Genomic DNA, 16,631 nt, shown 5'->3' on the forward strand with positions numbered 1-16,631 from the left:
AAGCCAAGCTGCAAACTGTAAAAACTATCATACTGTTAAGCTAGTGCAAACAGCCTCTGGGCAGCAATTGAAGTAACATATCTTAATCTAGAAGCAGTCTGGCATCCTGCCATCAGAAGGACAAAAAAAACTCCACAACAAATCATTCAGAGCAATGAAACTTTTCTTAGTGGAGTGAAAAACAAAATGGGAAGGAAAAAATAAATCAAGGACAAAGACTATGCTTATAAAGCATTGATATTGCATTCTACAGGATTCATACTTCACAGTTATTGCTTTTAATCTCAATGAATAGCCAAAATCCAGTGGTAGATCTTCCCAAGTGACAAATCAGGCACTTCTTTGGCACAACTACTATTATTATTAATACTAATTTTATTTTTTGTTAATATACAAAGAAGGTACATGTTACATCTCAGAATACAGCAAAAAACAACCAAGAAAGAAATGTTTGCCCTCAAATACAAGCCCTCAGAACTAGGCACCAACCCCAATGTCATCTCCTCACACTTTCTCAAGGCCACACATCCACACCTTGCTCACATCATCTTAGCAGCTCTCTTGCAATCTGCCTGACCTTGTCACACACCTCAGGGATGATCCCAACTACTCTCTGCACCTTCACCAGGGACAGTGAAGATGTTTAGTGTCCTATTTTTATGCACTCATCTGGCTTATGAAGTTGGACTCTGAAACAAGGGGTGGTAGACAGCCAGGTCCCCCATTCAGAGGAATTTAATAGAATTCATAGCAATATTTGGCAGCACTACAGGAAGGAGCAGTAAGGGCAGTAGAAAGAGCCGACATTTGGTTTGCTGAGGGCACTGCTGTTACTTTTGCCTCAAATATGAAGAAGTATCATAGAATGGTTTGTGATGGAGGGGACCTTAAAGCTCTTCCAGTCCCACCCCCTGCATGTGCAGGGACACCTCCCACAGCCCAGGGTGCTCCAAGCCTCATCCAACCTGGGCTGAGACACTGCCAGGGATGGGGCAGCTTCCCTGGGCAACCTGGGCCAGGGGCTCAGCACCCTCACAATGAATAATGTCTTCCCAATGTCTAAACTAAATCTCCCCTTTTCCAATTTAAAGCCATTACCCCTCACCCTATCATTTTAATAAATACCAGCTTTCAGAACAGCAGCAGTCCCCCAAGGGGATGATGGCTCCTACAGGTGCTGGGGACATGTATCAACACATAGTCATGGCAGGCAGAGAAGGAGAAGTGGTCAGGAGGAGGCAGCCAGCATGACCAGGAGGAGGAAGAGGTACTGGAGTTCAGTTTGGGCTGAAGAGGAGAGAAAAGAAGCCACCAGAGTGGAGAGTTGGAAGGGGAAGCACAGTTACTACAACTCAGAAAAATGTTCCTGCCCCAGGTACCTCTTCTCATCTCCTCATCTCCTGTTCTCACCTCCTGTGAGGCACCCAGTATCCAGCACATGCTAATGTTACCACTATTCATTGTCCTTCCATGCTACCACTCAGGTCCAGAAAAGATGCCAAGAACAGAGTAAGAGCTACAGAATTCATTCTTAGCAGCCCCAGTAACAAGTCTGAGAATCACCATTCCAGACAACTTGAATTTAGTTTCTCAGAATAGTTTATGATTAGCATGAAAAAACTTTTAAAATGTGGGGGAGGTTGGATTTTTTTTTTCAAAATAGGTTTTTTAAAGCAGTTAAAAAGTAGAGTTTTCTCTCCTTTTATCTGACATGTAGTTAAAATAAATCTCTTTTTGTACTTCACAAAGCCTATCTTGCTGGTACTGTTCCACCACTTCAGTTAGCTGCTCTCTCCTGAAATGATCTCATGTCCATCAGTTGAAGCACTGCTAAACCCAGGAGTGAGATCTGACTGAAAACTGTTAAGAGTTGAAACAGTGTACAATGTACAAAAATAAACTCATCTCTTTCTTTCCCCACCTCTGTGCCTATCTGACTGTTAGAAAAATATTCCCACCTTGCACTTCCAGCAGTTACAGACAATCAAAATGTTTCACCAATACCTTCCATATTCTCAAGTATGAAAACCAATCCACCTTTATCATAATTTCACAACTTCATCAATGTTACTTTTTACAAGATAAATCTGCAATTTATGAATTTGTAAAGATGACTCTTTAAAGCAACTTTTGTCATTTACAACTCTTGTCTAATGAAATGCAAATGTATTAGTTTTATTGTTGCTCACTACAGAATCCATCTTGTATTCTAGGCCTGGAAGAAGTCAAGCATAATTGTACTTTAGTTCCATCTTCTAGTAGAAAAGTGAACAAAAAACTTGATTCAGAGATCAGAAATCAACTCTTTAATAGATATTTCTTTACAAAACCAGGATGAAATACTGTGATAGCAAAATATCCTGGAACAGCACTTTAAGATTTTGCAGGTCTCATAGGTACTGGCCTGCAACAAATACTCTAATATTATTCTATAAACCCATTAATCTTTTGTATAACACTTGTGAATAATTCTGTCACATTACTCTTCAAATTGTGTTTAGGAAATCAGGAATCATTTTATTGCAAAATTGTAGTATGTAAAGAAAAACTTGGCACTGGCTTTTACCTTGTACAGAGTATTACAGCTGTAGTAAAACAATTTCCTACATCCAAAACTGCTAGTGTAAAGATCCCTGCCTAAAACTTGAATATGATAGGCAAAAATATCAAAGATTCAGCTATTGCCTCTCTATCCATGTGCACTGGGAAAAAAACAATAGTGATCAAACTGTAGAACAATATTCAGAATGACAGAGACAGAATAGAACAAAATACTTCACTTACCAAAGCAATACCTTGAGTCTCCTCATAAGACACTCTTACAACATTTGCAACACTGGTGTTAATGAAAAAATATCCAGAACCTTCTTTGATGAAAAGTTCTGCCTGCAAATCCAGAAAAGCATTCAAAATTAGATTGCATCTTTCTAGATTGCTAAAACTGGAATCCTTACACATATCCTATTAGTTTGGCTGTTTTCCTCCCTACAGCTAGAAAGTAGCAGAGTAATTCCTTACCTGTATGTCAGGGTGATTGTAAATAGAGACATCAGTGGGGTTCACTTTCACATCTTCCACTAGTATCAGTTCAATAGTGGCAGACACTGGGAGAAGAGGTTCATACTGAAAGAAACAATTTCAGCTGTTACAGAAAACACCAGAGTCACAAAATGGTGCAAGTCTCTGGTACAGGCAAGAAAGGGTGCTTAGAGTAGATGAATAAGCCAGAGAGAAATTTAGGAGAAATTTAGGTTAAGAGAATGTCCACAGGATCCAGTAATGGTGTCAGCTGCTGGTTCTCTTCTACAGGTAAGGTCAGGTACAAGACATGGGGTTGTACTCTGCAGCTCTGAGCACAATACAGAACAAAGGCCAAAGTATTAAAGATGTAGCAGAGTCAGTTAACCAACCCTGGCACAGGATATTAACTGAGACATCTTATCAGTTTACACAGAATGCTAAAGCACAGAGCCAGGATGTTTGCTTCTTCAAGCTCAGCTTTTTAGGATTCTTCCTAGCAGCCACAAAAAGAAATTAATCCTTAAATGTATGTACATAAACACTGGACCAGATGCAAGTTTAGTCATTCACTCATAATAACATTAGCTTAGAATTGGAAAATGTTTTTAAGAGGAAGTTAATGTTATGTGCCCATTTCACCTAATTAGTAGAATTATTTCCTTCATGTAGAAAGGATGTCATCTTACCCTAATGACTTAATACCATGGTCCACTTAAATATGCAACAATGATCAAGACATCCTACTATACCTCTATAATCTATTATACTTTTATTTCTGGTTTTGTTTGTAAGAAAGAAGTCTCAACAGATTTAAAAGCAGAATACAGGAGTATATTTCAAATGTATTTGAGAAAAACAGACAAACTAGTAAACTTGAAGAAACAAGACATAAGCTTGTGTAGCTGTAGCAGAAGTGGTATCTGTACCCTGTCTACAATTATCAGAAAGATTCCTCCCAAACTTAAACAGCAAGACAAAAAATTAATAGAATTCTGGTACCATTTTACAGTTATGTATCCTGCACTGGGATAGAATAAACCTATCTGAATTTACCTGAAATTCTCATCTGAACTGACCTAAATCTATTTCACTGTAGCAAAGCAGGATGCTTTAAAATTACTTACTAGGAATAATGTCTGCTTGTTCCACAGGCTGAAACCTGTCTTTATATTCAGGTTTTTTAAGTGACATGAGCAGAACATTGCCATCTGCTTTCTTTGCTCATCATCACTACTTTTCACTGGTGTTCTTCCCTGTGTTGAGTATCTACAAACTGAAATATTTCAGGGAGTGGCTAATGACTTGTAAAATTAGAGCCTAAGCTTATGGCTGGCACTGTACGAATGAGTAGTTTCTGCCTTCTGTAAAATCAGTGTGAGACCAAAGGAGAAAAAAAAAAGATTATTAGTCAGAGCCCAGATTTTACATATGGTCCACATGAGGCTCTCAGCCAGCTTTTACTCTGCTCATGCAGAACCTTTCCACCCAGCTTTGCCATGGAAATAATACATTTGCTTTCCCCAGTGACAGCTGCACGAAGCACATGGTTGCTTTAGTGAAGGACAAGCAGCAGAGATTCACCAATTCATTACAAAATCCAAATTGAAACAAAACCAGCTAAAACAATTCTTTGTAATCCCCTGGCCCAGATGGCTTAAAAAAAAAAAAGAATTGGATATATTTGATATGGATAGCAGCATGTAGTGCAGAGGAAAGCAGGAGAAAGCCACAAACATAACAACATTGTGGTATGTGAATCTGTCTTTGGAACCAGCTATGGAGCTAGCTTATTTTTACATTACTTATGCACCAAGGAAATAAATCCATAGGAACACTACACATCAAACTTCATAGGGAAATGGAAACAAGAAGGCAGAGTTCTGAGTACCGGTGTTTTTACGTTAGCAGCCTTGAGATGGGATTGCTGGTACCCTGTTGCAGATGCAGAGATGGCAGCTGATCCAGACTCATGATGAACTTGAACAGTTTGTAAGCCTAGAATTAAACAAAAAGTCAAATGAATGTGATCGTGGAGAAGAAGATTAAGTGCACATTGCTAAGCTTTTCCATTATCATTTTAAACAGACAAGGATTCTCCCTCAAGGTTCTAGGTACTGGGTTTGTTGTTCTGTTGTCTTATTTTAAATAGCATACACTTAAAATGCATGTTGAGGATAAAACTGTCCTGCAGATCACAGTAATTTCTTTAATTTCTTTAATGAAGATCAGACATTACCAAATAGATTTAGTCCTGACCTTCTTAAAATAATGAAATCCTAATTTATACTGATTCATACCATGCATTTTCTTTTGGCCGATTCCATCTTCTTTCAGAGTCAGCTCCATGGGCATCTCAGGCTCAATATTAGCTAAGGATGGTTTTGTTGATTCCCAGATAACACTAAGAGAACTGAAGTTATCAAATTTACTGCCCTGTTGGTCATATGCAGCCAAATCCAATACTGGATTGCGATAATTTGAAACGGGAACCTGAAAAAGAAGGAATACTTTGAACTGAACAGATGCAAGAGGATTTTTTTTAACAATTAAAAAATAAAATTTATGCCAAGTTACATGAGATTTATTGTAACACTTATTACATGAGTAATGTTCATTTAAATGAGCCATCAGTGCAAAGTCATTAAGCTTTACTTCAAAAGCGATGTTGATTGTTTTGATTTGGTTTGGGGGTTCTTGGGGGGTGTGGGGTTTTTTTTGCCAGTAAATTACCTCAAAACAAAACTAGTTGAGCTAAGGTAGTCTTTGGAACTGAAACAGTACTGAAATGATGAAAAATACTGCTATTTGTCAGAAGGCATTGCTTGGAATTCTAGTGTTCATCTTGAGAGGCAGTAGCAATAGGTGTGTGTTCATGCTGTCTGACACATAACAGAGCTAGGGAAAAAAAATTAACTCTGAAGTGGCTTAAAACAGGCAAAGTCCCCTTTTCTCATCTGGTTATTACACAGAAGTTACCTAAACAATTCATCAGCTCAGTACTCACTGCAGCTTTATGAATGTAGGATGATTTTAAACTTGCCTGGTAATATCACTACAACAAACACCCAGTTTACTCAGCAGACAACATGTGACAGCTCTCATCAGGATACAGAAGAAAGAGGTCTTTGTACTTGATAGCCTACACACAGACCTTATCCATTTATTGTGACTCAGACTTGCAAAGCTGGACACATCTGATGTCACTGAGCACCACTCACTGTATTTGCCTACAGAGGAATCTTTGCAGCAGTGCTTGTGCCTTTACTAATGAGGCACACACAAGTGTATGCTCATTGATAATGCATATATGGTAAAATATGTCCCCATGGAGTCAGGTTAGAATAAAGTGGTACAGGGAGAAAGTAATTCTGTTAGAAACAGCCACTGGAAACATTCTCCCTCACCTTTTTTCTTTTTAAAATTAAAAGTAAGTTCATCTCAAGACAAGTCAGAAAGGCTTCCTCTCAGTGATGCTTTTTTTTGAGAAGCCCTAATTCAAATGTTTCTCCATGTAACTCCCATTTCCTGGTAGGACCCTTTATAAACCTGTTGGAATGATGACTGCAGGACTCACTTTCAGGCTGCTCTCTGCAGCCTGTCCCACAAGACTGGTGTTACTCCTTACCTTGCAGCAAGCCAGATGCTTTATTACCTATATGAAGATCCAAACACTGATTTTTAAGTTACAAACAACACATTCTTTTCCTGTCACACCTTAGGCTTACCACTTGCTTGTTTTGTTGCAGCAAAGGGCAGGAGAGATCGAACTGAGGGCTTCCATACACAGGAGTCAAAGTGAGTCGTGAGGGGACAGCACAGATGAACTTCACAACAGCAGGTTCCACTGCTGGGAAAGGGTTGGTGATTGTGGGGTGGTTTCCTACTGTTAAGGTAATAACCTGTACAATTATGAACACACAAAGGCAAGTGAGGAAAGCAAAAAGGACTGCAGAGTTCAAGCAGATTCTATTTTACACACCTCAGTTACACCCTCGTGCCAGAATGAACAAGAAAAAAGTATGATTCTTGGGGATTTAGAGCACCATTTAGACACAGGAAGATGTAAAAGGAGGTGCCCATTTCACAGACTGTAGAAGACCATTATCAAAGTGCTACTCCTGGGAACTTTTCCCAGATATCCATGTTTATTGCTATGAAACTTGAGTCAAGCAACAAATCTTGTGTAACTTAAGAAGTTAACAAGCAGGTGTTTTTCTTGCAGAGAACAGAACAATATTCATAGACACTTCAGTGTGTTCAAAACCATCTTGTGTTTTATTTTACACTCCTTTTTTTAGGCCTCAAGAAAATAGAGAAGATACAAACACAGAAAAGGCTATCCTAGCAGACTGAGGTAGCTCTGGTTCCCTGCTTTACCCACTCTGGGATCTGGTTTGGACTCCACTGAGAACAGACAGCCAAAGCATACACAGTCAGACAACAAAAAAATGTTTCTTCCTGTCTGAATTTCTGCTCACAGAAATAGCTGCACTTTGTACAGTGTCCACTGAGGAAAAGAGTTAAACAATTTGGAACACACACCAAACCCAACGTTTAGGCCTTGCAGAATTACAGGAGAAAAACATTAAATCAAAGCTAAATGCTTTACAAACTGGCCAGGGTGAGTTAAGCAAGATAAATCACTTCTGCACGTTGGAGAAAATGAGACCAGGTGAAAAATTACTACAGCCACTACCACAAAGACTGCACAAATATCAGCAGTAAATTCATAGGGCTGTCATCTGTTTGAAAAACAGAATCACACTGGAAGGCAACTTGGTTAAGGAGGTCAGACAGGAGAGTCAGTTTACTGCAGAAACTTTCTGCCATGGTCCCATTTATGCAAACTGAAGCTGCAGCTCTTAGGACCTGTTAACACATTCTGCAACATCAGGTTTCTGTGACTTGGCTTTACACTGCAGTAAACCCATCATAAACCACTTTATAACAATCTTATGAAATGCTCACTCTAAAACCTCTACCAGCATCACACTGCACAGATATGTACTTACCCAAGTCCTTTACTGGCTTATTACAGCAGCTGCTTGTTATCCAGTACCATAAATCTGTCTGAAGCCTGTTCTCAGTTGCCTTATCTCAGTTTTTGATGGAGAGAAATACAAACACCTGGCACTTACCTGCTCTCCCAGGCTTTTGCAAGATGCTCTAACCCAGTGCTGGATGTTATTTCGGGATGTAGGAGGTCCAAATAACATCAGACCAATACTTTCTGCATCCTCAGCAGTGATGTTCCTGAAGAACTTCGAGGGCTCTTGTACCCATGGCCTAGGTCCTCCTTCAAATAACATATCTTTAGAGGAACCCAAAGTCACTAAAGCAACAGCTGGAGGATCAACAGTCTGGAATTACAAAGAGTAAGGTACAAAGCAGTGATTCTATTTCAGTTTGGTTGTACTTAGCAAAAAACCCCTTCCTTCTTAATGGAAAAGCTAGATGTATTATTTTGATTAGGCTATGATTTTTCCCATAATCCCAGAATTCTGTCTAGCTGGAATCCATTGACTGGAACCCATGGAGGATTCAAAGAAAAGTTTTAACTACATTATAATCACATCTTTTTTATAAAGAGTTACAACTTAAGAAAGACCCTGAATATACTCTTCTGAGCACAAAGAGAAAATATTCTACTACATTTGAAAAACAGATAGTATTTTAAATCAGTAAATTTTTACTCTTTAAAAATCCTTCCACTTGACAGTGCTCTCTCCAGCACTGTGTGCTCACTCCAGTTCTGTGCATATAGTTGTTTCCCTACCCAAGTTTACTTCAAGTCTCTACATTAAGTTGTACATTGATGTGCACCACTGGGACAGCCTGAGCTGTTTATTGTCATAGAAATGAACCTGACATTTTAATTCACAATAACCATTTGTAGTTTGAGTTCCATAACACTGTATTATTCAGGAGCTTAGTAAGAAAGAAACAGCAGCTAACTTAAAGGATGGTTCAGTTTCTTGCACAGGTGCATTTGGCAGGGAGAGAGAGAAGACATGGGAAGCATTGGCATAAATGTTCCTCTTTTCTCCCACTTAGTCCCTGGTTCTCTCTGCAATATAAAGGTAAAAATCCATTGTGATACAATGAGATTTAGTTTTGAGTGCCTGTCTGCCTTTGGATTCCTGTTTAACTTTCTTTCCCTTATTAGGTTATAATTTTTATTTTTTAAAAAAATTTATATATATATATATAAATACAAATAATACATACATATAATTAATAGCTTTAAAAATACATATGAAAAAAGCCATATTAAAGAGACTATGCCCCTCTCTCATATGAGCTGCCAAAACCAGAAAAAAGTTTACACATGCTGCTCAGGATATCTTGTCACCTTCACAGAATCAGAGAATGGCTTTAGTTGGAAGGGACCTTAAAGTTATCATTTAGTTCCCACTTTAAAGAATTATATCAACTATATGATACCTTTGATAGAAAAAGACATTTAAAAAATAAGATCAACATTACAGTCACAAATTTGCATGATTTGCACAAACTTTGTTCCAGATTTGGGGAAAGAAGCTGTAGCCAAACACATTTGACTTCAGCTCTGCAGACTCAGTGCCAGATCTCTGAAGATGAGGGTAACACTAGCATACAAATTTTCAGATTTCCTCACACTGGCCCTTGTCCTTGGGTTCATTCTTCATGTTTTCTCCATTCAAGTGCCCAACAGTGAAATAGGTTTCTCTCACTTGCAGGGAAAAAGCACACATTTTAACTGCTGTGTAAACAAGTCAGTGTTGCCTTCTTGCAAATATCAGTTTACACATCATGAAAGCTCAAATTGTAAGCTAAGACTCCTTACATTTGTTGTTACAGACAAAGGATCATGACTGCCCCCCTTATTACCTTATTAAATTAAACTTTAATCAAGTAAAACAGACAGCCATGAAACCATTTGAGTCTCTCATAATATTCAACCCATCTAGAGGGTGGTGAAAAGTAATTTACAATACTACTAATTGTGACTTTTTTGCCAGAAGGAATCCAAAATAGGCAAGGGTAACTGATTCACTTGCCACTTGCAGAAACTAAAACAATTTGACACTTTACTGTCCCACTGCTCACTCTATAGCTGCCTGGCAAGTCCATGTAGCAACTGGACATAAGCTCCACAGAGAAAGGGCTAAAACACTGTTTCCCAAAATAGCCCATATGATTTTTGTTCTTGTGAATCAACCACTCACCTAATTTCTTTCAAACATACTCACTATGTACTATAAACTTGCTATATGTCATTTAAAGGCTTTTAAAGTGATGGATTGCTCTAGCAACAGAGGAAACACTTACTTTTAATGGTAGATAAGCAGCAATGGTGATGCTGGCACTGAGGTGGACGTGACCATGGGTGTAACTCACAACAAGTGTTGTGTATCCTTGAGTTTCAGCTTTCACTCTGACTCCACTACAAAACTCAGCAGTTGGCCTAAGCCTTCCTGTCAGAATAATTAAAAACATAAAAACACATATTTGGAGATAAATGACACTTTCATTTTGCACTTTAATGCAATTTCAACGTTTTTTTTTCCACAGAAGCACTTCCACCTGCAGAAGTATGCAGATTGGTGTTCTCCAACTAAATAGGTAAAAATTTCACTATTGTCTTTCATCTCAAACCAAACACATCCACATCACACAAACTTCTTTGGGTTCATACTGTCCTAAAAAGTACACAAATCTTTACTTTGCTACAAAGTAATGTAAATTCTAGCTTTTGCAGAATATTTTCAGCTTGCTGTTCTAAAATGAAACTGGCTTGCAATTAAGCACAAGTAAGTTAAGCTGCTTAGAGAAGTTTTCCTGCACAGAAATTCAACTGTAGGCAACACAACATTTCTCCAGTTGAAGGCTTACTTTGAGGACATTTTGGGTTTGGGTCTATTTTTTCTTTTATTGAAACAAACAGTGCAACAGCATGCTACAGAGTGACATGTAAAATAGTTGCCTCATGCAAGCAGATGCAGACTGGCTTTACTGGTCAGTAGCACAGAAAGGAGCCTCCATACAAGAGACACTTAGAAAAAAAAAAAAGAAGAAAAAAAGAAAAATCAATGAAACATCTAAATGTCACACTGAATTCAGCAGACACAGGAACAAGCACATTGTTCTATGTCCACTCAGCCCAGCAACATTATTGGCAGCCTTTGAAAACAAGATGCATACTCCATTTTCTTCATAAACCTGACAAGAGGCACCCCTTAAAACAGTGAGCTGAACAACGACAGTGTCTGGGCAAAATTTAGGCAGCCAATTGTCTTAGTTCCTTGTGAGATGAACAAAGAACACCATCCTACAAAGACACTATAAAAGTACTGCTGGACAATTTGGGCAAAGCAGTTAACTAATCTTAGTTTCCTTATAAGTCTTCCAATGCTACCTCAAAACACAGAAAACCCATTAGCATTGTTACAGAAGCATGTTAAAATTACTAAATCAGTAGAGAGACATAGGGGAAACTATACATTGCCCAATAAAGTATTTGCCAAAATGCCCTCAGAGTCCCCCAGACACCAAAAACATCAAAGGGAAGTTCAGCATAAAAAAAAAGACATCCTCAAAACTACTCTGACTCCCACCTCTGAGGTTAAACACCTCTGGCAATACTGTACACAGTAATTGAAAAAATGACTTAAAAGCAATGTATGTCTTAATAACACCTTAATAATAGAATCATAGAATGGTTTGGGTTGGAAGGGACCTTAAACTCATCCAGTTCCAACCCCCTGCATGTGCAGGGACACCTCCCACAGCCCAGGCTCCAAGCCCCATCCAACCTGTCCTAGAACACTGCCAGGGATGGGGCAGCCACAGCTTCCCTGTGAAACCTGGGCCAGGGTCTCACCACCCTCACAGAAAAGAACTTTTTCCTAATGTCCAACCTGAATCTCCCCTCTCCAAGTTTTAACCCATTTCCCTTGTCCTCTTCCTACCCCCCCGTGTCCAAAGTCCTCCCCCAGCTTTCTTGGAGCCCCTTCAGATATTGGAAGGCTGCTCTGAGCTCACCTGGGAGCCTCCTCTTCTCCAGGCTGAACAACCCCAGTCCCTCAGCCTGGCTTCCCAGGGAGGTGCTCAGCCCTCTGAGCATTTGAGTGGCTCCTCTGGACACCTTCCAGGAGCTCTGTGTCCTTCTGATGTTGGGGACTCCAGAACTGGACACAGGACTCCAGGTGGGGTCTCACAAGAGCAGAGCAGAGGGGGAGAATCCCCTCCCTCGACTGGCTGGCTCTGCTTCTTTCAATTGTTGTCTCTGGTAGCCTGACCATGCCTTTCTAGTGAGGAACTTTGAAATTTAACTTTCAGAAGAGGAGAGGGTCAAATCACCTTGAAGTGGCCTGAACACCCCACGGTTTTCTACTTCCACAACAAGGTCAAAGTGTGAGCAGTCACTCAGGGGCACGGTCTCTCCCGTTTCAACATTTGTGAGGCCATTAATCCTCAGGGGCAGCTCCAGTGTTTGGCCAACACGTGCTTCAACTTGGCATGGCATGAACTCCATCCCACTAGGTTCAGTTACATACACCTGGAGGAGGAAAGAGACAATGTATGAACACAACTCCACAAGACAGTGCCAGAAAAAAAAAAAAAAAAAAAAAGAAAAAGAAAAATAGACTTCCATATACTCTCCTTATTTTAATTAGCCCTCTTCTCCTAGATGCTGACTTCCCTCTGATGGCTGTAATCAACTCTTCTTGGGTTCAACTTTGATTTTGTTTACCTGCTGCAGAATGGTATCAGGAAGGGCCAGGAAAAGCTTTTGTTTTAGTGCTCTTTTCCTGTTACAGACCAAGTTCACAGTAGCTTGGTGATCCTTTTACTGTCACTTTTCAGATCTTTCTCCTGCTTTGTTGATTTCAAAGTATAGACTAAGTTGTATGATATCTCCAGAAGGTGCTATCACCAACTGGTACAGATTATGTACCCAACTTCAAATTTCACAATATCAATATTTGAGCTAGACCTGAAATAGTTAGCAAGGCTCCCTTCACCTCCATCAGAAGGAGGTATGTAGAAGTTAAAGGAACTAATGGCCCAAACATTTCCCCAATGGCTTTTTTTAATTTCTTGCATTTTTCTGTTGGCAAAGCATTTTTTAAAGCTGTCCAGGGCTCAATATTTCCCCACAGTAATATGCCAGAAATCAAAAAAATAAGTGAACCACTACCTGCTGCCTAATCTAACAACCTTCTGCTTCCTCAAGTAATCTTTCTGTGTGAGATACTTGAAATCAAAAGCATTACTTTCAGAAATAAGACTGGTAGAAATAGATCTTCCTTGTTATAACAGCTGATGCGTTGATGTACAAAACTTGCTGGTTTTGTTACTCTGATTTGCTACCTCTTCCATTAACATTAAACAATCCACCAGGGACTCACTGCATATTTCATAGCAATCACTATGATCAAAGCTTTTAATTTGCAGTATCTTAACTTCCTAACCATCTGCAGCTGGCTTCAGGATAGAGTTTTGATCCATATGGTGCAGAATTAAACCTGTAATCCTGTGGAACACAGTTAACTATTCCTACAATTTGCTTGCTGAGTTGGTGTCAGTAAATAAAACACTTCAGAGTCATCCTACACAGAATGGGATTCCTAACACAAGAAAAAGGAACTAAAAAATAACCTACACAAATTGTGCAATACACTGCTCTGAAAGCTCACATGGAGAGAACTACTTTTTCTGCCTTCAGGCTTTGCCTTATGATTGAGGATAGGAAGTTTCAACTGAAAAATCTTCATTCCTGTATCTCCTACCTCATAACTGCCAGTTTCAGAGAAAATTTGTAAACTAAAGTCTGCACAACTTTTGTGTCATTTTGTTACTCATTTCAGTCATTATTTTCAGCATGAAGTTTAGGACCTCTCAAATCTATTGCAGAATTGACATAAGTTAATTTTAATCAAAAGCCCCAGCATTAGTAAATGCAGTTGTAAAACTTGGTCAGAAAGATCTTTCCCAAAACATAAGTATCTTTAAAAAAAAAGAAAAAAAAAAAGATACCTGCTTACATTCTCTTCTTCCATAACTCTCTCTTCATCATGGAACAGACTTGGCAGTCCTAACCAAACATTTTTTAACACTTCCATCAGAAGGGACTTTAGTGCACCAGAAGTGCAGTACAACAATTACAGCAGCACTGCACGTGGGAATACTTAAAAATTATGAGGTATTTTGTATAGTTAATGTATGCATATTTGATGCAATCAGGTTGTTCCCCACCAGCTGCTAAATTACAGGCATGTGCCCTGGAAGGAAGGTGCACTGCCCAGGGATGCCAAGACGTGCTTCCTAAATCAACTTGTGTGCTCCCTTAGAAATAAAGACCATCACCTTTACAAAGCTTTAGCCAGATGGAGGTTCTTTGCCAGCCCAAAGAGCATCTGCCTGGGATAAACAAACCTATTTAATTTATGACCAGGCAGTTACACAAGCACAGCCTCTGGAGCATAGATTAGTCACACGTGCTCAGTACACTACCCCTTATTTTTTGTGAGGTCAGGAGCAAATTTCCCCTTCTCTGTCAGGTTTCCATTCCAATGCTGAGCTCTTTACAAAAGGCACAATTAAAGCACAGATAAAAATGCCTGAATCTGTGAAGACAGCTAAGTATCATAGAATCATAGAATCATAGAATTAGCCGGGTTGGAAGGGACCTCAGAGATCATCTAGTCCAACCCTTGACCCACTGGAGCAGTTGCTAGACCATGGCACTGAGTGCCACATCCAGTCTTTTTTTAAATGTCTCCAGGGACGGAGAATCTACCACCTCACCGGGCAGTCCATTCCATAGCCTAATCACCCTCTCCGTGAAGAAATTCTTTCTAATATCTAATCTAAACCTCCCCTGGCGCAACTTATGACTGTGTCCTCTTGTCTTGTTGGAGGTCATCTGTGAAAAGAGTCCAGCTCCCACCTCGCTACATCCTCCTTTCAGGTAGTTGTAGACAGCAATGAGGTCTCCCCTGAGCCTCCTCTTCTTCAGGCTGAACAGCCCCAGCTCTCTCAGCCTCTCCCCATAGGGCCTGTGCTCGAGTCCCTTCACCAGCCTGGTTGCCCTCCTTTGGACTTGTTCCAGGGCCTCTACATCCTTCTTAAACTGAGGGGCCCAGAACTGGACACAGTACTCGAGGTGTGGCCTCACCAGCGCTGAGTACAGGGGAAGAATCACCTCCCTGGACCTGCTGGTGACGCTGTTTCTGATACAGGCCAGGATGCCATTGGCCTTCTTGGCCACCTGGGCACACTGCTGGCTCATGTTCAGTTTCTTGTTAATGCAGACTCCCAGGTCCCTTTCTGCCTGGCTGCTCTCCAGCCACTCTGTCCCCAGCCTGTAGCGCTGCATGGGGTTGTTGTGGCCAAAGTGCAGGACCCGGCACTTGGCCTTGTTGAACCTCATCCCGTTGGAATCGGCCCAGCTCTCCAGTCTGTCCAGGTCCCTCTGCAGAGCCCTCCTGCCTTCGAGTTGGTCTACACTTCCCCCCAGCTTGGTGTCATCTGCGAACTTGCTGATGATGGACTCAATCCCTTCGTCCAAGTCATCGATAAAGATATTAAAAAGAACTGGGCCCAACACTGATCCCTGGGGGACACCACTGGTGACCGGCCGCCAACTGGATGCAGCCCCGTTCACCACCACCCTCTGGGCCCGGCCCTCCAGCCAGTTCCTAACCCAGCACAGGGTGCTCCTGTCCAAGCTGTGGGCTGACAGCTTTTTCAGGAGAATGCTGTGGGGGACGGTGTCAAAGGCTTTGCTGAAGTCCAGGTAGACCACATCCACCGCCTTCCCCTCATCCATCAGACGGGTCACCTGATCATAAAAGGAGATCAGGTTGGTCAGGCAGGACCTGCCCTTCCTAAACCCGTGCTGGCTGGGTCTGATCCCTGGCCCATCCTGCAGGTGCTGTGTGATTGCACTGAGGATGATCTGCTCCATAACCCTGCCAGGCACTGAGGTCAGGCTGACGGGCCTGTAGTTTCCCGGGTCCTCCTTCCGGCCCTTTTTGTGGATTGGCGTGACATTCGCCAACTTCCAATCATCTGGGATGTCCCCAGTAGCACGACTTCAGAGTAGCAAATATACACCACAGCAGTACTTACTTTTAGTTTCTACTCTATTTAGTTTCTATTTCTATTTAGTTTCATTAAGGAAAACCACTTGTGTGCGATGGACACAAAGAGGTATTCCCAGGTCAACAAAATTCCAGAGAAAAATATTCAAGATTGTAGATTTACAGTACAAACCAGAGAAGCAGCTTCACTTGTCTTTGCACAATTTTCCTGTGGGGCCATTACATGTAGTGTCCCTGACCATATCCTAAGAAAAGGGTATGATTTGCACAGAGACCACAAAATCCCTCCTGGGAGGTATATTTTTCACTCCCACTTTCTCCCAGTTTTCCTAAAAGATTATTTTTTTCTTGGCCAGGTTTGGTATCTCGATTCACTATGTGGCAGTGTATTGATTTCAGCCACTCCTCTAGGCAGACATTTCCTTCTGCATCTTGATGGTATCTGTCATTCCTTTATATTGAGGGAAAACACTCACCCCTTAGCCTGAAGAATGCAATTTTAGTCTGGCCTGTGTGCTT

The 16,631-nt window shown here is 40.7% G+C and overlaps 1 protein-coding gene across 1 annotated transcript in view; it reads right to left on the reverse strand.

Annotated features, from left to right (window-relative positions):
- The window catches only part of NUP210 (nucleoporin 210), a 68,998-nt gene that overhangs the window by 24,324 nt on the left and 28,043 nt on the right, over positions 1–16,631 (reverse strand). Inside the window, exons 13-20 of the mRNA XM_071755481.1 lie at positions 12,364–12,562; positions 10,333–10,478; positions 8,160–8,381; positions 6,747–6,920; positions 5,319–5,511; positions 4,910–5,016; positions 3,019–3,123; positions 2,785–2,886 (exon numbers count right to left, since the gene is read on the reverse strand). Coding sequence (XP_071611582.1) covers positions 2,785–2,886; positions 3,019–3,123; positions 4,910–5,016; positions 5,319–5,511; positions 6,747–6,920; positions 8,160–8,381; positions 10,333–10,478; positions 12,364–12,562 — 1,248 coding nt within the window. The remainder of the gene's footprint in view (positions 1–2,784; positions 2,887–3,018; positions 3,124–4,909; positions 5,017–5,318; positions 5,512–6,746; positions 6,921–8,159; positions 8,382–10,332; positions 10,479–12,363; positions 12,563–16,631) is intronic.

This window comes from Heliangelus exortis, chromosome 12 (assembly GCF_036169615.1).
Source record: "Heliangelus exortis chromosome 12, bHelExo1.hap1, whole genome shotgun sequence".
In the NCBI taxonomy this organism is placed as follows: domain Eukaryota; kingdom Metazoa; phylum Chordata; class Aves; order Apodiformes; family Trochilidae; genus Heliangelus; species Heliangelus exortis.